The sequence below is a fragment of the Ambystoma mexicanum genome, chromosome 4p (assembly GCF_040938575.1).
Source record: "Ambystoma mexicanum isolate Mex_15411 chromosome 4p, UKY_AmexF1_1, whole genome shotgun sequence".
Classification (NCBI taxonomy): domain Eukaryota; kingdom Metazoa; phylum Chordata; class Amphibia; order Caudata; family Ambystomatidae; genus Ambystoma; species Ambystoma mexicanum.
In genome coordinates, this window is record NC_090927.1 from 907,583,857 (window position 1) to 907,609,075 (window position 25,219).

Here is a 25,219-nt window from a genome sequence, read left to right on the forward strand (position 1 = left end):
ACAAGATTGCGCCAACTGTCAAGCACGTGTCGATGGGAAAATGAAGAGGGCATGGTGCGAAACTAGATCATTCAAGGGTGCAGTTCAGGCAAATTGAGGAGGCAGATCCTTCGAGAACCAGGTATGACACTGTCACAAATTCTGGACAGTGGTCGGGCCTATGAACTCGCAGAAAGCAGAGGGGCAAAGACAGTGCTTTAAGTGGGGTAAGAAATTGAGGGGGGGCCCTCTTTTGGGGGCGTGGCATCCGCTGTGGGCGTGGCCTAAAAGTGCACAAAACATAGTCGGGTGCGCAAACAAATATATAAATGTAGTAGAGCATTTATATATTTGTATGCGTACTAGTATGGTTTGTGTATTTTTCAAGCCTTCTTTTATAAACATTGCAATGTTACATATTTCTATGTTTATAAAAGGTGGCTTGAAAGTGTACAAACCATAGTAAGTTGCGCACACTTGTGTGCTTACCTTACTACGGTTTGTGTACTTTTCAAGCCACCTTTTATAAACATAGAAATTTGTAACATATTTCTATGTTCATAAAAGATGGCTTGAAACGTACAAGCCATCTTTTATAAAGCGTTGAGGACGGACAAAACCCAAGGTGGTTTTGTCCGTCGACAATGCTTTATAAAAGATGCCTTGAATTGGGTACGTTTCAAGCCGTCTGTTATAAACGTAGAAATATTTCTACGTTTATAAAAGATGCCTTGAAACGTACACATTTCAAGGCATCTTTTATAAAGATTTGCCAAAGGAGACAGGCACCTCGGGCTCAGTGATCGCTGCTCTGAGCAGAGATCACAGAGCCCAAGGCGTCTTTCACCCTCTGGGAACCCGCGGGCTCCGTGATTTAATCTACATATTAAATCATGGAGCCTGCAGGTTCACAGAGGGTCAGTGACCTGGCGATGGCCAACAAAGGAACTGTAACTTCCCTGATGACCCCTCAGATGGGGGGATCATCAGGGAAGTTACAGTGACTGACAGAAGTGCCAGCCAGCCTCAGCGACGCTGTGGCTGGCTGGCACTTCTGTCCACTTGCCTAACGTTACACCGGCGGGCGCATCTCCCGTCGCGGCTGCGGCCGTGGCGGGATAATGCGTCCTGCCATGGCGTGGTGGGACCGGGGGCCCCGGCAGGGCCCCGGCTCAGCCCCACCTTTTGGAGACTGGCGGTGCCTGGCCCCGGCAGGCCCCGGCCCACTTAAAGCACTGGGCAAAGATGGATGTGGCAGTTCGCCCAGGTAAAAGTGAAGACGCTTTTGCTCTGGAGAGGTCCACCCCACGAAAGCCACGGTGGAGCCAAAAGCGACAGGACACAACTCCTGTCCACGGCACTCCGACATCGTGCAGTATTGCGGATATGATCTGCCACATGTAGAAGACTGCCCAGCGAAATCTAGAATGTGTGGCAGATGCAACACAACAGGACACTACGCCAGAGGTCCCGCGAGAGTTAGCGGAGGAAACTCCAGGAGACCTAGAAGTATGGCTACGGTGGAACAAGGCGTACAAAGACTCGACATAGCAGAGGAGGAAGAAGATGATGAAGTGTTCTTTATGTCCAACATAGCCACTAGAGTCAGAAAGTGGAGACAACCTACTTGCATAGTGGACATTAGGGGCACCCCCACGCCATTCTTAATCGATACCGGAGCATCGGTGTGTGTCCTGGCAACTGAACATTACAAAGTTCTCCCTGGTCCACCCACGCTCAAAGAATCCCGGCCGAGGATTTACACTTATGGAGGCAGCACACCGCTACCGATCCAAGGAGTCTTTGTCGCACCAGTCACCCATGGACACAATACAATTAAAGCCCGATTCTTTATGACAGAAGTCAGCCCTCATTCCCTCCTGAGTTGCGCGGCCTCTGGGGCTGTTAGGGAGAATTCTCCTTCTAGGGCTAATTTCCCTCACCTAGTGAGTCCCCCAGCAGCTTTGCTGGATTTCTGGAGTTTATTCTTCCACCTGATGAGTGTGCATCCTTTTTTCACTCTTGCCTATGTGTTGTTACTCATTGTGTGATCTTGGGCACTGGAGCACACCACTCCAAGTACCCCTGTTCTTGTATGGGTTACACAGCACCTTTAGTGTAGTAACCCAGGGTTGTCTTTTAGACTTCCCTCTGACTCCATTTCGCTGGGGCTGACTCCTGTCCCCCAGAGAAAGGTAAAGTTGCCATTTACTTTACATAGTCACTTTTACCACAGACCCAGTACACCCCATCTTACATGGAGTACTGGAAAGGGCTCATCTGTACCCCTTTTCTGTCTGTGCCTCCCTGAGCATAGTTTTGCTCTTTTAACATTTAGACTTGGCTGGTGGCAGTGGTATCTACCCTAACTTTTCTACCGCCATTATATTACATAAACGTGGTTCTGTTCTTGGCTATTATATTAGCCTTGAACATAAACCCGCTTCACCAAATCGTCTTTCTTTTGGCTCCGGTTGGGTTTATTCGCCATTTCTTTTTGTTAAAGTCCTTCTTGTGTTTTACTTTGCGCGGCAAACTAGGTTTGCCTTCTTTGTTCATCGTCTTTTGGCGGGCTTCTGCAGAGAAGCCCTCTTCTTGGCGCCTGGGTGTCTAGGTAGACATGTGGGGAGGGGGTGTAGTCACCCCCTGCACAGGGTATCGTAGGAAACCCAAGTCGCACTTTGCCATGATTGGCTGAGGTGATTGTCCCGGCCGGACAACCCCCCTGCTGCGTGATTGACAGCCGGGCTGTGTGAATGGGGGTTTCGCGCATAAAAGGCAGGTCTCTTGGGCCAGAAGTCAGTCGCCTCTGGAACTACAAGGAACCGAAGAGAAGCGGAGAGAACAACGGCTGCTACGACTACCCCGTCCCGATGAAGCCCTGCTGCAGTCCTGAGCTATCTACCCTTCGACTAAAAGAAGATCCAGTCCGGAGTCTTCTTGCATTGAGCCTGGTGGGGATAACCAGCTCATCTTCTTCAGCCAGAGATTATCACCGTGGTCGAAATTGCTGCACACTGCTGTAGTGGTCCGGACAGCCACCTGCTGAGCCTCTCCTTTTTTTAAGGAGCACATCTTTTTCGTTGTCGCTGCTGCCGGCTTCATCACTGCGTGGTGCAGACCCCCTTCAGATGACGTCCTTCACAACGAAGCTCCAGGAATCGTGGGTCTGCGGGAAACCAACAGGAACAACTACCAGGGCACTAGCTGCATCGTGGAAATAAGGTACTGTGTTCTACTCGAGGAAACTGGGTGAATCCCTTTTCTTCATCTTTAAAGCTCGTCCTTGTCTTCCCTCCCTCCTTATAACTTTTGCTTCCGAACTTTGACAATATTCAAGTACTCTTTGGCTCTACAGAATCGTGAACTGTCTAACGGTGTGACCTTCTGCACAGGCCTTCGGTGTCACCTAAACCTGGCTCCGACCCTCTGACTTTTGAACTCCTGTTTCTGAGTGTTTTTCGATACTGTTTGCCTAACCTAAATATTGCCTGTGATTTTTGCCTCCAACTCCCCCTGGGTATCTCAGGTGCTAAGTGTGTTTTTGCCCCGGTAGCATTTCATGTCATGGATATGTGTTTATTTAGTAGACCGAACTGTCAAAAAGTGATCGCAACCATATCCACGGTATCGTGTTTTGTTCATAACACCAGTTCATTCAAACACAGGGTACTTACCTTGAGACTTACTGTACAAAGTGAATTGGTTAGTTGTGCTATATTTAACGTGTGGTTTTGTTTAAAGTTTAATAGAGGTGTTGTGTTTATAACTGATGGTCTAAAAATAAATGTACTTATATTTTTTACCTGAAACCTTGAGTCAGTGTTTGCTTGAGTTAAAGTAATTGTGGTCCCCTTGTGTAATCTCTGCTACTGCTCATATACTCTTGATATAAGCCTGGCTGCTCTGCTACTGCTACCACTATAACTTAGTACGGGCTTGTACCAAATGTAAAACTTGTACTGCCACCTGTAGTCTTAATCAGGTGTAGTGGTCCCTAAGGGTACTGCACAGGATTCTGCCTAACAGGGGCCCTGAACATTGCGCACTTAACCATGTCGGTGTACCAGTCAGACGTGGAACGGCTCCTGGAAAGATACGAGGGCCTCTTCCAGGGGGTAGGGAAACTGAAAGCGGCACCAATATGTCTTCACATTGATGAGACAGTAAGGCCCACTGCTCTCAAACATAGGAGGATACCGTTCCATCTAAGAACACAGGTGGAAAAGGAGCTCCAGACACTCATAGATATGGACATCATTGAGAGGGTAGAAGGACCCACCCCGTGGGTATCGCCGATTGTGGTTGCACCAAAACCCAAGCAGCCAGGTGCTGTACGCATCTGCGTCGATATGCGCCTGCCAAATGCCTCACGCCGATTTTTAGACAACATCATCAGTGAACTACAAGGAGCCAAGGTATTCTCAAAGTTAGACTTGCGTTGTGGATACCACCAACTGGAACTGCATCCAGAATCATGCTATATCATAACCTTCACCACCCACAAAGGGTTATACCAATTTAAGAGGCTGAGCTTCGGTGTCTCGTCAGCGGCAGAAGTGTTCCAAAACACTGTCAGGGGAGCACTTGCCGGGCTGAAAGTTGTCGTCAACATGAGCGACGACATCCTTGTTTTCGCAACATCAGAGGCCAAGCACATGAGGAGGCTAGAGCAGGCATTGGAAAGGCTGAGCAACCTAGGACTCACCCTCCACAAAACCAAATGTGAATTCTTTAAGGACCGCATAGAATTCTTTGGGTTTGTTTTCCATGCAGGGGGGGATCTCTCCTAACCCTGAGAAATTTTGTGACTTTCGTGACATTCGTGACGCAGCAGTCCCAGAGTCACCAGCAGAAGTCCGAAGCTTCCTAGGCATGGTAAATTACTGCGGCAGATTCATAAAAGGACTGGCTTCGCTATCAGAGCCACTCGGAGCATTAACCAAAAACGATGTGGCGTGGACATGGGACAAGAAAGAGCAGAAAGCATTCCAGGACATCAAGTCTGCGCTTTCCGATCAGGAAACCATGGCGTACTTCAATCCAGCAAGGGAATCCGAAATTGTGGTAGATGCAAGCCCAGTGGGTTTGGGTGCGGTACTGTTATAGGCCAACACACAAGGAAATATGTGTCCCATTGCCTATGTAAGCAAAGCTCTCTCTGAAACTGAAAAGAGGTACTCTCAAATAGAGAGGGAAGCGCTGGCGATATTTTGGGGTTGTCGCCACTTCTGCTTATACATTCTTGGAAAACCAGTGGTAGTTATCACAGACCATAAGCTCCTCATCCCAATCATGGCCGGCGCATCCTTGAAACCACCCCCGCGCCTAGAGTGCTGGATGCTGTCGCTAATTGAGTACGGGTTGAAGCTGCAGTACAGGCCGGGCACCAACAACCCTGCAGACTATCTATCACGCCATCCCAGCACAGGACGTGCGCTGGACCAAGGGGAGGTAGTAGAGAGCCAAGAAATTGTACTCAACATTGTGGAAGCAGCCATGCCGGCAGCATTGGCTCGTCAAGACATCGTTGATGCGTCCAGCAACGACGAATTGTTCCGGGTCATAAAAGCGCTCATCTGAGGTGTGGAGGGGAAGGAAGTGCTTGGCAACAATGCAAGGCGGGAGACAAGAGCTCAATGAGACATGCACGCGCTATGGAAGGTGAAAAATGAGCTATCTGTGTCTGAGGACGGCCTGATCCTACGTGGTCGCACAAATAGTGGTCCCGAGATCGCTGGTAGCAAAGGTACTAGACCTGGCACACACGGCACAACCAAGGGTTGGCCAAAACAAAAGCTCACCTAAGACTGAAAGTGTGGTTTCTTGACCTGGAGGAGAGGGTGGACAACTATGTGTATAGGTGTGTCCCATGTCAGGCAGTGAGCCTGGCGGAGAGAGCGCCCACAATCAAGTCGATGGAGAGGAGTGAGCAACCGTGGGGGACTGTACATGCAGATTTTGGATCCCCCGGAAGAGGAATGTATTTCCTAGCAGTTGTAGACCAGTGGTCGCGATATCCCGAGGTGGAACTGGTGGAGTCGACAGCCTGTGACCACACAACGTAGAAGCAGAGCGGTTCATGTGAACCTTGAAGAAGACCTTTTGAATCTCTGTAAACGGTGGGGTGCATTGCGGCAAAACTTATTGGAGTTCCTGCGAGAATACCGGACGACTCCACACCAGTCCACAGGCATCCCACCAGCGGAAGCCCTGTTCAAGCGGTGTCCGAGAGGATTAATTACGGAATTAGAAGGGAGAACCCAGGGAGTGATTGATGATGAACGCGTCCGACAGGAGTGACTGGCCAGAAACAAGAAAGAGAGAGAGCGGAGACACCTCCAAGAGAAAGACATTGCAGTGTAGGACATCGTGCTAGTCCAAAACCGACATCCCGAAGGGAAGATGTCCCTCACCTACAAGCCACAACCCCTTGGCGTAACACATGTGAGAGGGTCAATGGTTACAGCCGCCAATGGGCAAGGGACGGTCACCAGAAACAAATCGTTCTTCAAGAAAATCGAATTGAGCTCAGCGACGGAACTGCCGGAAGGGACGGTTCTGCCGGGGGCAGAGGAAGCCCAGCGGGAAGTGAGCTTGCCTGAAGGTAACAGATTTGGCATGGAAGTACCACTGCCGACCTCAGGGAGTAGCGGCAGGTATCCGAGCAGACAGGGCCGACAACTTCCAGTTCGATTTAGAGACTGTTATGGACCCCGACGGCTGAAGCAGAGGGGAACAATGTTATTGGACTCAAGTTGAGTTGTTATGTTATGCAATGTTTCATCGTCTATTTTAAAGAATAGGAGGTATGTTACGAAGTGACGATACGTTTACGCATGCGCAAGCCTCGTTCGGGCTCACGCATGCGCGTTAAAGAATAAACGCGGTCCAGAGGGCAGTTTCCGCTGGGACCTTGCAGCCAACAGACGTGTCACCTAGTCTCTCTGTGTGAATGCGTGAATGTTGTGTGAGGTGGCCCGAGGCACCACCTGAGCCGTAACACTGTTCACAACGAGAGCAAGGACAGCTCACTAGCAGCGCCATGAAGAACGAGAGCCAGAGAGCAGGAAGAGAACTTGAGCAAAGCACAAAGCCCGAGTGTCCCCCTGCAGACCCAGAGGTACCAGGGAGGTTGCCAGGACATCGTTCTAGAACGTGCGAGAAACTTGTTCCAGTGAAATTGACGAGTCAGTAAATATAAAACCATACGTTGCGCTGTGCTACGGCAATAAAGAGGATAACGAATAAGCCTGAAGGAGAAGTTATGAAGACTTGGGCCCAAATACCCTGGGAAGAGGGGAGGAGCCAGAGAGTAAGATATATATGGAGTGGAACAAACAAGAGAAAATATTCTATGAATGTGAACTGAATACAAGTGAGACAGATAAAGGAAGAATTAATCAATTTGAATGACCCCAGTAGAGGGGAGAATCAAGACATAAGGAAGTACATCCCATCTGGGAAAACCTGGGTTACAAGTGTCAGGAAGACATCGAAGCCTGGGTCAAAGTATAAGAAAGAGTGATATGAAGGACTACCAAACAACTACCAGACAAGGGTTGACGGATGCCAAGAACGTTGTTACAAGAACTAATCCAGAACGTGCCTAGAGATTATTTAAAGATTTGCTATTAAATAGAATTTTGGAATAAAGAGAAATGTTTCCATCACCCAAAACTAGAAGAGGGGCGACACTCTCCTGTTCTAATTTAAGTTAGTTAAAATAGTGATAGGGCCAGGTTGATGGAACTAGCTTAGGACGGTTGACCTATTGTTTTGGGACTTCCTGACTGACTGGCACCTTTTCGTTATTTGCATAGGCAGTGATAACCCTCTAGCAATGGACAAAGATCGGCCTTATCCTTCTTTCAATAAATGTCTGTCAGAATGTCTAAGTGTCAGCCTCCTTCATCCAACCCACCACACCTCTCAATAGTCCCTTGCGCTGTCCTTCCCACTCTCTATAGATCGTTTACTCTCATGTCACCTCCTCACCACACTATTTGTACCCCCCATTGTACATTCACAATACATTACCAGCACTCTCTCAGAAGATTACTACAGACTCCACTGTCCGTCCTCGACCTTACCTCTTGATCCACCACTGCTCCACCTGACCTCAGCCACACACATTGAAATCTTATATGTGCTTACTGGGCTTTTATAACCCAGCCTTCCCTCTTCTAACACGGTACCCCCCATTGTACATTCACAATACATTACCAGCACTCTCTCAGAAGATTACTACAGACTCCACTGTCTGTCCTCGGCCTTACCTCTTGATCCACCACTGCTCCACCTGACCTCAGGCACACGTTGAAATCTTATATGTGCTTACTGGGCTTTTATAACCCAGTCTTCCCTCTTCTAACACTCTGCCTGGCTCCCATTGGTCCTCCTGGTCACAAGCTCTCGTAGGCCAAACTCTGGCTAAGCAAACCCTCTGGGTGTCAGGAATTCATCTGAGCCCCGCCCCCTTTTCAATCACCATTTTCAGGACGGCAGCCCTTTGCTCAGGCTCCTTGTTTTCCCTGTGGCCTTCATGCGCTTTCTGTTTCCATCTGGGTTTGGGAGGATTTCTGTGCCCATTTTCCTTGCAGTTCCATCTATTCAGTTGGTTTTCCAGTTAATGTCCTACCATGCCCCAGGGATTTGTATTTGTTTTTGTGAATGTATTAAACACTTTCAGTAGAATTATAACTGATGGCGTGAAAACCAAATTCAGGAGGGATAAGAAACTTAGTTTCATGGGATAAAAGGTAAGGACGAGCACAGCGGATGTTAATTAAAGGCAACAGGAGCAGACAGTGTTTGAGATATGAAGGGAAAATGAGAGTTGGATCAAAAGTGAAGCATGGATAGGCCACCAGGGGGCGCAGGAATGTAGAAGTTCCCTTGCTTTGCTCCGTCACCAACAGGGACAACAGGAGGTCCGAGCCCCCCTATTGGCCCTCACCTGGCAGATGTGGTGACCCCACAGAGCATTGGAACCCCAACGGCACATCGGGCAAAACCTCGAGCTGCTAGCTGCAGTATTTTCGGAGATACAGGGGAGGCCCAGCAGAGCCGCCGTACGCAGCGGAACCAATTGCGTCATCGGGGATCCAGCCCCAGGCCGTTGCCCACTAGGGGAAACTGCTGTGCTGAGGGGCCAGAGCTTGAAGGCCCTCAGAGGACCAGACTAAATAAAGCGATCAACGAAAAGAAAGAGGGACGGCCCACCGCAATCAAGTCCCGTACAACACAGAGCCCTATCCCCGCCCAATGACATCCAGCAAGCCTGCCCCCACCTTAGTGAGGCAGCGTCCCCCGGGGACGGTCGCTGCAGCGGCCACCTTGGACACCGAGGAGCTGAGGGAACAGCACACGGTAACCACCCAGAGTAAGGGACGGAGAGGTAGCAACCCGACCGGTGAGACACGGGCCCTCGCCGGTCAATCTAGACATCAGCGGGACACAAGGCAGCTGCAGAGAGACTGTGCAGCCAGAAAAAAACGCAAAAGGTGAGCAGGGCCAGGGAGGCAGAAGAAGGAACCCCCAAGGTGCAGCAACCTGAGGGGAGCAGACGTACCCAACCGACTCTGCGGTTCCAGGTGGAGCACAATTTGGGAACGCCTACCCCCCAGGATATCGGACTATCCCCCAATCACAGGAGAACCAATTTGCCCCCACACCCATTGGGCGGGTAGGGGGATCGCAAGCATGGATCAGCCCCATAAAGGGACCCAGTGAATGCAACCTCAGCCCTCAACTCTGGGACAAGAATAGGTGACCAAGAAACAGGATCCCCAGTGGAAGCAGCACTGAAAGACCCACAGAGAGCTGGCCAACCGGTGAAATACAAGGGGGAGCAAGCCCTAGGGATAGCTAGTGTCGGCGTCCACGGGCTCCTCAACAGCCCTCGTGGGGAAAAGGACCATACAGCCCAAGGACTTTATAACCAAAGGCGGATTCCCAAGGACTGAGCCTGTGCTTCACCCACCCAGGGCCCAAAGCTCTCAGGCAACATAGGAGTGAGAGGCCTGAATGCAGCACCCTTCCCTTACAACATTGCAGGACCCAGAGAGGTGGGAGCAATTCCAGCCCCCCCACAGAGAGGCGGGATGCCCAGCCCATTCGCAAACGAAAGACACCCACAACCCGCCAGTCTTTCCTGAATTAACTGGAAGGAGACACTTCAGGAATTCTGATTCCAGGAAATGGTGGGAAGCCAGGGTAACATGGCCTGCTATAGAATGGCGGGCCACGCAGAAGATTCTATGTCCACAAAGAAGGATATAGCTGCCATACTGGAGGAAATCAGAGAGATACGGGCGGACATTAGTCACAGGCTGGAGAAGATGTACCACAGAGTGGACACGATGGAGGACAGGCTACATGGTCTGGAGGCCAACCAGTCCTCGGTAGATATCCTAAAGATGCAGATCGACGCCAGACTGTCTACCCTGGAGAAGTACGAGGAGAAAGCCCTATGAATGGATGATTTTGAGAACAGGGAAAGGAGGAACAACCTTAGGTTCTTCGGCCTTCTGGAGTCAGAGGGGGAGACAGAGAGAGAGACCTATGTTGAGCCGTCAAGGACGTGATTCACCTCTTGTTTGCCGACGAAGCAACAAATGATCCCAATATTGAAAGGGTGCATAGGACGTGGGGGCCGTTCTGGGGGACCCCGCTCTGTACTGGTTTGCTTCCATTATTATGCCGAGAAAGTGAAGATCTGGGAGGAAGCCAGGAAAACCGCTTCCATCACATATAATAATGCAACAATAACAATCTTACAGGATCTTTCCGCATTCACCCTGGCCAGGAGGAGGATGTGTGGCCCACTGACACGACACAATGATTGCGCGAGAAGGGACTACGATACCGTTGGAGCTACACCTTTTCACTATTGTTTGAATACATGGGCCAACAGTCAAGAATGGTCACTGCGGAGGAAATCAGAGGAGCAATCTGAGACTACGTCGAAACCGCAGATGACCAGAGACAGCCCACTGGGGAAGCCATGAGAGGGAGAAGCGGGATAGGGGACCCGAGGGGCAGGAAATGGAGCCAGGGTTCGAGAAAAGTTAAAAAGTTGAACACACCGCCACACAATGATGGCCCCTAACAGACCTACGGGAGAGAGTTTAAACTGGCCAGGGCTTTGGCAAGTCTGGAATCATGAATACCAAGGCCGGTAATGCCGCCACCTGCTGGCAACAAGTAAGGGGGGCAAGTTAATAATTGATACTGAGGGATTCAATCTGAGTGACCGCGATAAGGAGGGTCGGGTGGGAAGAAGTTCTAAGGAGGACCACTGGGGTGGGGCTCAACCTAAGAGCTTTTTACGGCAGTAGTCCTGAGGGAACCAGGCAAACTGGTGGCCCAGTCAAGTACCAGGAATGGTAGAACTCACTGGCTGGGTGCCGGGTGAGGAGGGCACTGGGGGGGGGGTAAGGGGAAGAGGGGAGATGGTTACGGCTGAAGCGGGGGGAAAGTTGGGGTTAGGCTCCCCGCAGGTAAGGGGGGGAAGGTTACAGGGTTTAGTGGATAGTTGGGGGGGTGGGGTGTTTGTGGTTTCTAGCACACAGAAGGCCCTAGATAAGGGGCAACAGAAGAAGATTGACAGATCTAGCACTAATTGCAGGACGCAGAAGGTGTCCGGGGATAGAGATAGCTTACAGTGACCCAATGAGCTTGCCGTAAAAGGACCACGCCCCACAAGGGGAGTGAGCCGGACAAGAATTTGAGGGCTGGGAGAACACGACCCAATGGCTGACATATTACCCGTTTTGGAGATGGGTTCACTGAATGCTCAGGGAGTTCACTCACCTACAAAGAGATCCCTCCTGGCTAGAGAGTTCAAACGAGGCAACTTAGATTTTCTCTTCCTTCAAGAAACACACTGGGTGAGGGGGAAGGAACCGACCATCTGGGGAGGTGGGATAGGGGAGGTACATCAGGCCTCGTACAGGACCAAAAAGAGAGGAGTAGCAATTATGGCGAATAATCTGGGCTTTAGGACAGAGGCGACAATAGGGGAACCAGAAGACAAATGCATGTTTATGAAAGGTGATCTGCAAAGGACGACCCTCACGCTGGGAGTGATCTATGGTCCGAACGAAGGTCAGATCCCTTCTTGGGAAAACTAGGGATAGGTTGAGATTGCTTGTGGGTGACACACTTGTAGTGGGAGGAGATTTTAACATGGTCCTAGATCCGATCCGGCTAGAGATAGGAAAGTGATGACTGCATAGAAAGCCCCTCCGTTAGATGAAACTACATCATGAAATTTCAATAAGATCAATTCAGAGCTGGCCTTAGATACATTGCCTAGCACATCCCCTGTGGACCCCTCCTTCACATACTACTCGAAAGTCCATGAAACATTCTCAAGTATCGACTACATCCTAGTGGAGAGCTCCCTATTCGGTTATATAAAAGATCCATCGTAGACCCGGTCCCACGGTCGGTCCATGATCTGGTGCAGGTTACACTGAAAGGGGATTGGGGATGCCAATGGAGCGGGGGAAGGAAATGTGAAGATGCCCTCTTGAAGGATAGAGAAATAGCCCAAAAGGTATTGGAGCGCATACTAGAATACTTTGTACTTCATGACAATGGAGAGGTGGGAGCCCACGCCCTATGCGGTGTGTTCAAAGGCATAATTCAGGGGACTCTAATAGGGATAGGATCACAAAAAAAGAAGGAAATGTGAAGGCAGGAAAAGGCTCTACAGGAAAATATTTCTAAAATTTAACCGGGGCGGATGCCCGGAAGCTCCATCTTTCCAGAGCAGGCACTAGCTTTAGAAAGTTACAAGGCTCCGCTCAAAGATCTACTACTGTGCAAAACCGAAAGGAACTTGCTATTCCTCAAACAAAAATATTATGAAAAGGGGGACAGGGCAGATCAGATATTGGCATGGAAACTGAGGGAAACTCAGAAAAGCAAAATGGTCAGAGCCATAAGGACTAAGGAGGGGTTAATGTGTTATGACACCAAGTATGGGGGGCTTTAAGCAATCTTATAAGCTACTGTACACATCAGAATTTAACAAAGACAACGCCCTTATAGAGGACTTTTTAGCGCAGCTCCCCATACCGGGATTGGCCAGAGACATTGCCGCAGAATTAGAGACCTGGTGACGGAGGAAGAAATAGTCCAGGCAATTAAAAGAACAAAGGGAGGCACAACGCTGGGGGAGGACACAGGTTCTCGTGAAGTTTTTTAAACCGTTTCGGTCTACCTTAGCCCCGCACCTAGCAAAAGTCTTTAGAGGAAAGGAGTGGGGGCACTGTACAGGGCACCAATCGTGAGAGTCCAGGTTAATGGGGAACTGACTGCCCCTCTTTGGCTAACAAGAGGTACGAGAGAGGGGTGTCCACTATCCCCCTTATAACACGCTCTCACTATGGAGCCCCTAGCGATAGCAGTAAGAAACCACCTGAGAATAAAGGGTATTCGGAGGGGGAGGTCGAATTTAAACTTTCCCTATTTACGGACGACATACTGGGTTACCTGGTAGACGCTCCTGCCTCAACTCCCGGCATTATATTCACTTATTGAGGACATTGGGGCCTTCTCAGGGCTACAAATTAATAAGTCTAAATCTATACTGATGCCGCCTCTGGCAGTCGACCCTGGCCTAGACGCAGTGAATCGAATGCTAGGGGTCAAGGTTGAAAAGTTGGCAATTACGTACCTAGGGGTACAACTAACCAGAGACCTAGGGTCACTGGCAACAGCTAACTTTGACCCTTGTATGGTGGCCATTAAAGCAGATCTGAACCGTTGGGATAGCATGATCCTATCTTGGTATGAACGCATGACAGCAGTGAAAATGAATATCCTCCCAAGCCTTTTATACCCGTTTGTGGCCCTCTCCACAAATGTACCGGAATCAATCTTTAAGGAGCTCCAATCTTGCGTACATAAATTTGTATGGCAGAACACCAAGGGCCAAGCGGTCTACCCTTACCCTGCCCAGGGAGGAGGGAGGCTTTGGCCTCCCGGACTTCCCGCTCTACCACAAAGCAGCCCAACTTAGAGTGATCCTGGAGCATATGCGGATGACCTAGGGACATAGTGGACATGCCTCAAAGATCTCGAGGCGCATCCGGCCAAAGTGAGGGACCTACTATGGGCAACCCATAGAGGGATACCAAGCAGATTACAAAATCACCCCACCCTGGGATTACTCTGGTCCCTTTGACGGCGGGAAAACATACAGCGAATCTGTCCACATAGCCATCCCCTATGTCCTCAGTCTGGGGTCCAGACATATGATTGGGGACAGGGGCTTCTGCAACACTCCAATATGGTCAGAAAGAGGGCTGGAGAGGGTGCGCCAGCTGTTTCGAGAGGGAGAAATTTTAGACTATGGGGCAGTGTCAGAGGTTCTGGGAGACGGTAAGATCACCATATTTGAGTACTTGAGATTGAAAGGAATCCTGACCGGCCGTAAGTGGAGAGAGAAAGTGAGGCGACCGCTCGCACCTTTTGGGTCATCCTCATTTTGTCTGAGGTGATGTGGCCCGGTCAGTTTAAGAGAACATATGTGGTGGCACTGCCCTCTGATCCAAACTTATTGAAGGGACCTACTTGCGTGGATGGCGGAAATCCTGGGCGAGACTCTCCCCCTCGATCCCCTACAAATGATATTGGGGCTCCCACCGAGAAACTCAGATACCCATAGGTACCCTAGAATGTGGAAAACCATGCTCAGGGCGGGGTAGGGTGGTATCAGTCCCAAACAAGAAGGAATGGTTGAAGAAACTTGGAGATATGTACCTAATGGACAAGCTGACGGCAATGGTGAACATTGAATTGAGCGTATTGAGGATGGATTGGGAAAGGGCCATACAAAAAGGGGGATGGGATGTGCATTAGAGGTGGTGGGAGCTCCGACCACCACAGCAAGGGCAGGAGAAGGCGAGAAAGATGGAGGGGGAAACAAAGGGGGGTACCCCTAAAGAGGATATGATCAGTGTGATTGGAACACTAGGGGCGTCCGGCGCTCTGTGAGCTCACCGTAAAAGGACCACACCCCACAAGGCGAGTGAGCCGGACAAGAATTTATGGGCTGGGAGAACATGGAACATGACATGTTCTCGGTGATCAATTTAAGGAAGAGATACATTTGGCTCAGTGAAGGGATGTGCAAGGAACCACTAATATTCGTTTGACAGGCGAGTAAGGGGAGGATGTTTACATTGAGAATGTGTACGGATACAATGTGACTTGTAAAACTGTTTTTGTTCTCTAATAAAAAGGTAAAGTAAAAGAAAAGTGATGCATGGGTAGAGAAGAGGATGGAAGAATGGGGTAAAGAGAGACTGGGTGAAAGGTAGCAGCAGGAGAAAGAGACGCATTCTTTTGGAGGGGTTGTAATGGGGGACTGTGATGGAGGACGTGGGAAGACATCAAAAGCTGTATAGCAAAAAGACAATTTGAGTCAGTGGAATAAAGTGAATCGGTGAATGAGAAGGAGAAAGATTTGTGTGTCAGCATAGATGTGATGGGATAGATCATAGAACGGTGTAAGAGCAGAGGGAGGGGTATTAAAGAATGAGAAAAGCAGAGGATGAAGTACAGAGCCTTGGAACACCATGAAGTGGACACGAAAGAGAAATGGTGCCTGATTAAGTAAGAGTGATTAGAGAGATAAGATTGAAACCATTTAAGAATGGAACCAGATAATCCAAGTGAGGTGTGGGAGGAAAGCAGCACAGTGTGATGCACAGTATTGAAAGCAACCCGAAAGGTCAAAAAGAATAAGAACAGAAGAGATCTTGGAGTGACGATCAGAGAGAAGAGCATTGGACACATGAAGGGCAGTTTCGGTGGAATGAGAGGAGCGAAAACCAGACTGGAGAGGGGAAAGAAGGGAATGGTGATTAAGATAGGATGAGACGTGGCAATAGACGGCGTGCTCGAGAAACTTAGAAAGAAATGGTAGAAGAGAAATAGGGGAGAAATTAGCCGGAAGAGGGGGCTCAAGAGCATTTTTTTCAGGATAGGGCAAATTATGGCATGTTTGGAGGAAGTTGGAAAACGGGAGTTGCAGAGAGAGGTATTGATGAGATGGGTAAGATGAGGAGTGGTGTGAGGGTAGATTCAAGGGATAAGGAACAGAGGGATCCAAGGGAGAGGCAGTTGAATGGGCTCAAGTAAGGAGGGAAGTAGTATTCAAGTCGACAAGTGGAGAGTCTGGAGTTGGTGGGGTCAGGTGTTGTCTCATCCCTTTTCAGCAGGACACATCCTAGTCCATTCCATGTCTGTTCTCGATTCCATTCCTCTGGATTCAGTCTGGATCTAGAACTAGAATGAGCTAGAACTTATTTAACAGCCAAACTGAAAATAATTCTCTTTTGTTTTTTTCTAAATTGCAATAAATCACGCAAGTCAATCGCAAAGTAAACATTCACCAAACAACTTGATTATGCAACGACCAACCTAGCAGCACCTCTATACAACCTACTCAAACATGGCAAACGCGTGAAAAACAGGAAAGAAACCGAGAGGCATAGAACACATTGGATGCCTGACTCCAAAATGGCAGACGCAATGGACATGCGCATCTAACAATAACGTACATACGCGACGGCCCAAAACTAGACGCGACAAAATTCTTAAACAAACAAAATGCCGGATAAAGCATTTCACAGACAATGTGATTCCCACCACGGAGAGTGAGCAACAAAAGAACACGAATGCAAGGTGAGCAAACCATGCCTTATCAAATAGGATCTCTTTTTTAATCCAGACTAACAGCCATGTTATCTATGATGTTTAATAAGTAGAGCTCGGTTTAACTGAAAGATTCACGAAAGAGCACCATATCATCTGTTCTTTCCTTCTTTGAATTCCCGTATTTATAGAAGTATATTTCTCTTTAGGACACAAAGTTCCCATAGAGAAATACCAAGCAACAAAGGCTAAAGAGGCTTATCTAAACTGGAGCTTAAAACCATAGTAAGTACAGATCGGCTGTATTTGCAACTTAATGCGTCAAGTGATTTAATAACATGCTCATTGTATGACTTTGTTTGCATTTCTTTACAACATACACCACAAAAACGTGTTGTTTTCTACATTTACTCAAAGGCACTGAAACGACAATAATTTCCGCATGGGAACAATCGACTTTAAGAACAAAAGCAAGTTAGAAGTAAAATAAGGGATACAACATTCCCGGTCGGGGAAACACGCGTCGGGAAATCAACAGGAAATCAGTAAAACCATAATTGAATCCGTTGGGAAACCAGCAAAACCATAATTGAATCCGTTTAGGATATTAAAAAATGGAAAACAATTGGGGCAACAGAAACACCAAGCAATTTTGGAACTACAAGTGAATCAACTTTAATCATTTATTTGGAACACTAAAAACTACTCACTTTGAAGACAAATAGCAAAAGTGCAATTTGAATCAACTTTTTAAACAAAAAAACAACTCTCGAACAATTGGCAACAAAACAGGCCAAAACAAAATTCATTTTCGAGTAAGCGAAACAAATGATAAATATAGAATCCCAGTGAGGCAACTGGAATCTCTAATTATTGGATATCCCTCTCAACAATTACATTAGCTGTCCCAGTGCAGCAACTGGGTCTAAAGAAGTAATGCATATGTGATTGCACAGGTATTCAATAAGCAACTAATAAACAAATTGTACCACAACGCAATTGACTACATGAGTCTTTATTTATTCATTCCTTAAGGGTTAAAGCGCCAACCAGGGCTAAAACTTTACTTTTCAAGTCTTCATCTTCCTGACCAGTCACAGGATCAAGCCCAGGTGGCAGCTAACCAGCCAATTTACATTCCAACAATTTTAAACTATACAAGGTTGGGAAAGCGCTTAGTTGTAGAGTGGACATTATTATTATTTTCAAACAGTTTTCATTGGTACTAATAAGTCTGTGATCCTCTGCAAAATCATACAGTAACTTTCCCACTGGGAGGATTATGGTGACTGTGTACAGGCCCATATTTCTTTAATGATCATTTAATGGGATAATCGGTCAGAAATATAATCTCTGCTACCCCGTCCCTGCTCTTTACATTTTCTCCAACATGTCTGTCTGTTATCTTCTTTTCCTAGGGCTGATAGACTACAACTTCCACTGCTTTAGGAAAGCCATCCAGGAAGTGTTTGAAGTGAGAGTGAAAGTGCTGAGATCGCGGAAGCTCCAGAGTCAGATTAGAAGAAATAGAAGAGCTACTCCAAACGGCACGCTGCACGGACCACTGTAGCCAGTTGGTGAACGACTGTGTTAGTGGAAGCACTGACTGACGAGCTATTTTGTTTCCAGGTTGGCAGTGGAAGAAACCAGTTTGGAAGACATGAGACTTTCAGGGAAAGGACCTGAGCTCGATGAATATATGTTTACCTATATTATTTAATGAGCACAAACGTACAGAAAGGAAAATACAGTGTGGAGATTGTCTGTTTTCACATTTTAACTTTCTTCAGATGAAGGACAGCTAAATCCAGCGAGGCACTGCCTACTTATGCACTACTACTGTAGGTAAAAACAAGCACTTTTTGTTGAAGAACCATCACGAACTTGCATTTCTTCCATGCTCTGATTTCATGTTTAGTGAGTTCTGTTAAATTATATGCATTTATTTGTTTATTCTAGACTATAATCGCTTTCTATTACATGAGACGTTCACTAGATCACTGATAAAATAGTGTGGCATTTGTTTTTTTCCCGACTGATTGCAAATTCTCTGACGCACATTCAGCCCCTATAGACTACCTCTCGAACAAATATATGAATTTGGTGGACTTTCATAGGCCAGTTACTTGGAGTAAATGGCATACTAGGCAACGCAGGTATGCTGACTAAGATATCCATGAGGCAACTGGATGCAGCACAATTGAGAAATCCAGTCTACTCCCCTTTGGCCTTCTTTTTCTAAGCTTTCACTGAGCTTTTAGCCATTTGCATCTGGCCTCAGTAACCAATGTGCGGAATAAGTGAGACTAAGAATGTGATGGTTCAACATAGCATCATAGGTCCAGTGTAGGCAGCCTGCAACTGTTTATATTGTTCGGCCTACAACTCCCTTCTGTTCCAGCTTGTAAAGCCAATGGTGAGGGATTATGGGATTTGTAGGCTTAAACCTCTGGAGAGTTTCAGGTTTCCTCCCCCTCCCCGCCCACAGGTGGCGACACTGGCTCACTTCCTTTAACTTTGCTCATTGTGCCTGAGCATACTGTGGCAAGACTAGTACCTACTTTTTTGATATGAAGACACAGGTTAGTACAGGAGTAGAATGCAAAGCCATTGCATCGTGTCTAGTGTCTGCCATCAAAGCGTGGAAACCTAGACCACGGCACTGACGGAGAGCAGGCCAAGGACTACTGGAGAGTAATGTGCACATATGAAATGGGCATGCTGTATTTTCAGAGCAAACCAAATAAAGTTGTCCTTACTCGCACTGTGAAATTAAGTAACATTTTGTAGGTCAACCCACCTAAATGGGGATATAGAAGGGATCCCATAGCAATGAAGCTGGGAGGCAGAGTTCTAGTGGATGCCCTTTTCATGATTGGCTGTGGGCAGTAAATGGCAAACGTTGGATTGGTTGTGGGCAGTAAATGGCAAACGTTGGATGCTCTCGGAAGAAAGGAAGAGGAATGTGTGTCCACAGGTGTGTGGTCGGTATTTGTAGAAGATGGACACTTTACTGCATGTTCACAAGTTTGAGATGTATGCAATTCGACTAACTTAATGAAAAATACGATAGAAATAGGACAAAATAATTAGACGAAAATGAGGCATTCTCGAATGGCATCGCTTTGCACAGTCACACACACCCTCCCAATGTTTGAGTCCAAAGGGTTGCGTGATGTAAAGTAATGCAAAAGGGCTTCGTTCAGACTAGAGGAATTTGCAAACCAAAAGCACACGATATATATGCATTTGTCTTGCCTCTCGGACTGATTCTGGGGAATGATTACCTCGCTACAACAGTGGCGTGGCAGTAGGTTGGAGAGGAGACAAGACGATGCCGGAGGCAGAGGGGAAAGCACTTCGACAGTGTGTGTGATCCCATAGAGTAGGGGGTCTGCAACCTCTGGCTCTCCAGATCTTTTGGACTGCCACTCCCATGATCCTTCACCATTGACTGTGCAGGATAGGGTTGAGGGGAATTGTAGTTCAAAACATCTGGTGGGCCGAAGGTTGCAGACCCCTGACATAGCAGAAAGCTCTGCATCCTTTGGGACTAAGACTCCCATGATCCCTTCCCATAGACTATGGGGGTGCTAGGATTGATTGCAGTTGTAGTACAAAACACCCAGAGAACAGTAGGTTGTAGGCTCTGCTGCCATAGAGGATGCTTTACTAAACGTGGTGCTTGCAATTATGAACAATGCTCTCCAACCAGCCACTTACTTAAGGCTATTTTGAACAAAACATTGAGACTGCCTTGTCAATTTGAACTTCTACTTTTTTGACTCACTCCTTGGTGCACAAAGGGACAATCATCTAACTATGTGGCCTCTTTCAGTCAAGAAGGCTGACTCATAGCTGTTGTATTCCTTGAGGACACTCTTGTTCAGGTGTACAGTGCTGTAAGGTTTGGGTCCTTACTTTCCATTTCAGGGGAGGGACTACACACTCAGGCCGGGTAACCATGCTGGAATATTCCCCTTCTGAGAGTAGCATCACTATGACACTCGTCAGATCTTAGTCATAATACCACAAAGTTCCCTCAGAGAAGCAGCTTGCCGCACCGCTACAGTGTCAGAGGGTAAGAGGATAGGCACTAAGAGGGAAATCAACCCACACTACAGAGCAGCTAGTTGACCCTACACCGACATTGTGCACCCACAGATCCTTAACTACATATACATATTCAGATGAACTGACACACGCCTCAGGGAGAGAGTTACTCATTGGGTTATGAATGTTTGCTATTTGTTTACTATAAGAAAAATAAAATTGTTTTGCAATACTGTGAATCTCATTTCATTTCCATTCAGCTTGAGGAAAAAATTCTCTGAAATATGAAGTTTCTTCTACTGTTATTATTTTACATTTCCCTTTTCATTTTGGAGATTTGTTGAGTTCAAACTGGGTTTCAGAAAGCAACATAGCCCTGTACATCAGCAGGAGTTACAGGCACACCTTGGATGGTTACAGGTAGGAAAACCCCTTGCACGGTTTATTAAGAGCACACTACATAGCTAACAGGTGTGAGAGATGGCCTTACCAACTCGCAAAGCCTTCAGGAGGATTCAATGGTTTTATTAACAAATACAGTGTAAGGTATAGCAACTTTTCTCCATCAATGGGCAGATCATGCGGTATCAAGACAGGTAGATGGCTCAATAGAATGCACCAGCCTGGAAAGTTTGCGGGTGCCGGGCTTGCTATGGATCGTCGCTCTCCTCTAGAATGAAGTGGACCCTCCCTAATCCAGCCGTACCTACACCCCAGGAGGTTTTTACTTATTGTTTCTTCCTACTGTCTACTTCTAGCTTGCTAATGGTGACTGCCTGATCTATCGTACTTCTTGGCTGCCCTACACTAACGTGATCCTAGCTTTAAAGGAATTGTAGGGTTGTGTCTTACAGACACTAAGGCCCCCCACTCAATCTTCCTTCCACTCCATTGTGTCCCTCTCCCTGTGCCTCTATCACTCGCCCACACCTCCGCCTACTCCACTCATCCTTTCTCCTCACACTCCCCATTTCTGATCACTTGCCTCATTTCTATTTGGCAAGAAAATTCCAAGTCCATTTTCTGGCTGTTCTTGATTCTGTTCTTCTGGCTCCGTTCTGGATTTTCTCTGTTGCTCACAGCTGCACTGTGGGAGTTGGAGAGCTGAAATGGAAAAGAGAACACTGGCCAAAAAAAGTGCTGGGAGGCATTTTGCGACAGAGGGACTGCACAAGTATCTACATGCATGAGGGGGCTGAGGTTGGGATTCCCCCGAACCACTTTCTTCCACACATGACAGGGCTATGACTCAGTCACACAGGGAACAGTCAACATTTACAGTTAGTAGGCAACATGTAACATTGCTAAGGTGGAGTGTTCTGTTGGAACTGGGTGTGGGTGCAAAGAGTGGTCGTCATGACGGATGCGGAGCCGGATGGGTTTGGAGACTGTGTTACATGCTTGTCCTGCTCCCCACGATATCAGTGCTCATCCAGCTCCCCCAGGCAACCTCAGGCACAGCAGGCACTCAGCACCTGCACACAAATAATGCACATGAGACCAGAAGTAGAGAAATGGGCTGTAATGCAAACACACACTAGTGCATAGGAGGGCTGCATTCTGCTCTGCCCCTCCCAGGCCTGGCTCATCCTTTAGTACAATGGAGTAGCTAAATCTATACTACACCCATAAACCAGCACATATAATGCATGTATGATAACAAACAAGTCATTTCGCCGAACAGGGCGAAGAAAGTACATTTTTAAACTGTAGACTGTTTTCTATGAGGCATACTCTGGCATCCTCGGGATTTGAGCCAGCAGCTTCATCGCTCTGTACTTCGCAGGAGGGACTCTTCATGCCCGGCGGTCTGAGGAATCACAGTATTCACAGCTCAGCTGTGCTCTGCGACATTGCTTGGCATGAGTATTCAGCTGTTAGGCCAGTGTCTTAGGCAAGTCTGTAGGCCTGTCCCTTTGCATCAAATGTACATCAAATAAACGTAAAGTGCATATCAGAGAAGGTAACCAGTGTATCCTGCAGGGTGTGAAGGTGCTCCTTCAGGAGAGTCTTGATTAATTTTTGGATTTGCATCCGGGTGGGAGTAAGAGAGCGTGGTAATGATGGGTATAAGGTTTCCCTGTCGTGGGGGGTAGATCAGCATTGCTTGTTTCCTGGCTTTTAATTTTTGGCTGCTTTAGTCTGACCAGATACTGACTTCTGGTCATGAGCTGACTGCCAGAAATAGTGACCCTTTTGTGCCAGGTAGGAAGGAGTGTGCAAAGGTGACAGCTTTGTTGGCCTTGAAGTTTGTATGTCTTTAGGGGTGGATGGTGAAGTTTGATTGTGGTTGTATTTACGAAGGACTTTGAGATGGGTAGTAATGTGTTTCTCATCGGTGTTAGGGTGATTATGGGTAGACCAGTGAGCAGAGAATATTGTCTGCCCAGGTGAGAGAGAACCGCTGCCAGTACAGCGAATTTGAAGTTGGCGTCTGGTAGAAAGGAATTGATTTTCTTCCGGAGGCATTGTTGGTACTATCCTGTCTGTCTGAGCTTATTTCACTGTGTGTTTTGAAGAAGAGATCCCAGAAGCTTGGCTCAGGATGCCAGCTGCTGGGTGAAGCTTTGAAGGTAAATGAGAACAGCCATGTGATTGTGTTTGGTGTTGGTGAAAAGCAGGAGTTCTGTGTTGGTGAGGCTTTAGTTTAAGTTAAGAACTGGGCGTCTATCTCTGTATCTGGCCAAGACAGGCCTTGAGATGGTGGATTCCTCAATGGATGATATCTTTAGGCATGGTTGTGTATTTTATTTTTTAATTCTTTATTTATGTGATCAATGCAGCAACATTCAGTATTCGGCATATTAAGACATCATGTTGCTCCTATATTAATTGTTGTAACATCAGGTCCATTCCTCTTAGATTTCGGGAGCATCTGCTGTATTGTCCTCCTTTAATGCATTGAGTTTTGTCTTTAATGTTAGCAAACCATGAGCCCAACAGTGGCTCATCAATTATAAACAACATAATCAAAAGAACATGGCCTGTATCCCTCCCCCCACTCACCCTCCCCTTTGACATAACACTTTATGGACATGACTCAAATCCCTTATCCTGTCTGACAGTCACATATTTATTTGCCTACATTGTATAGGACACTGCACCATGTGCTCAGATTACATTTATATTTCTGAGCATATGTGGTTTGAGAAAGTATTGCTCTTTATCCCTAACGTATTAGTGAAAAGGTAGACAGGTCTTTAGGAATTTTTGGTACGTCCCAGCTTTAAGAGCGCACACTTTCTCCATTGCCGTATCCCCCAGATCTTGACCCACCAGCATGCTACCACAGGGCCTTTTGGTATTTTCCAACTTTGAGCTAGGGTCATGCGGGCCGCCGATAATAGCTGCGTGATGAGTGCTGCAGTACCTCTTGTTGCTGCATATACCCCTTCCACCTCTGCCCCAAGAGTACTACCAATGGCCAATCGGGCAATTGTATCCCTGTGATCTTTTTAATATGAGCTAGAAGTTCTTTCTGAAATATTTTGGCTATGGGGCATGTCCACCACATGTGTCCCAGGGTTCCTAGTTCCCTGCATCCCCTCCAACACTGTGGTGAATGAGCTTTGTTCATAGCATGCAGCCTTTGGGGCGTTAAGTACTATCTGTGGCAGATTTCATAGGCCGACTCTTCAATAGCTGTGCATTTAGGCGATTGCTGACCCCGTCTCCAAATTTGCCCCCATTCTTCTACTGTGATGTACACCCACAATTGCATACCCCATTTAGTCATGTATGATGGGTCACCTGTATAGTGTGTTCTATCTAGTAGCCTGTATGCCAAATCTGAGTTTGACCACTTTAACATGGGTGCGATTTGGGCTGATGAGATGTATCTTTTCACATCGGGGGCTCCCAGTCCTCCAGTCCACAGTGGGCGGAGGAGAATCAATCTCTCAATTCAGGGTTTCTTTTTATACCAAATAAAGCAAATGACCTCTTCTTGTAGGGTTTTAATCATCTTGGCCGGTATGTTTACAGGGAGGGAGCTAGTGGTATACAGTAGTCGGGGGGAGGAGGGGATAATTATAATTTTTACAGTGGCTATTCTAGCAAACCATGAGAGTTTGTGTGCATCCTATCTATGTAGGTCCTCTCTAAGCGCCTTCCAGAGAGGGGGGATGTTTGCCCTATATAGTGTCTCATAGGTTTTAGTTTGTTTTATCCCCAAGTATTCTAATTATTGGTCTTCCCAGGATAGTGGGTGCCCCATGCTTTGTTCTCGAATTTCAGTTCGGTCCTCCGTTATATTATGGGCTTTAGATTTGTTATAATTGTTCTGGAAGCCCGAGACCTCCCCGAATTCCTGTAATCTACTCATTGCTCTCGGCAGGGAGTGTTTTGTATCGTCTGCATAAAGGGCTAGTTTATGCATTCCCTCTTTGGATGGAATCCCCATATTTCAGGAACCTTTCGGATTGTAGCTGCAAATGGTTCTGTTGCCATGGCAAACATTAGGGGTGACAATGGACATCCCTGTTGGGTCGCTCTCTGAATTTCAATCTGT

The 25,219-nt window shown here is 47.4% G+C and overlaps 1 protein-coding gene across 2 annotated transcripts in view; it reads left to right on the top strand.

The window, feature by feature from the left end:
- RRAGD (Ras related GTP binding D) overlaps positions 1–25,219 on the top strand; it is a 536,051-nt gene that overhangs the window by 482,625 nt on the left and 28,207 nt on the right. The window contains exon 7 of one of the 2 annotated variants that reach the window (XM_069606499.1): positions 18,075–20,942. The exons of the other annotated variant lie outside the window; for it this stretch is intronic. Within the exon in view, the coding sequence (XP_069462600.1) occupies positions 18,075–18,226 (152 nt within the window). The 3' untranslated portion in view covers positions 18,227–20,942. Of the gene's footprint in view, positions 1–18,074; positions 20,943–25,219 lie in introns of those variants that run through there. 2 annotated transcript variants of the gene reach the window in all.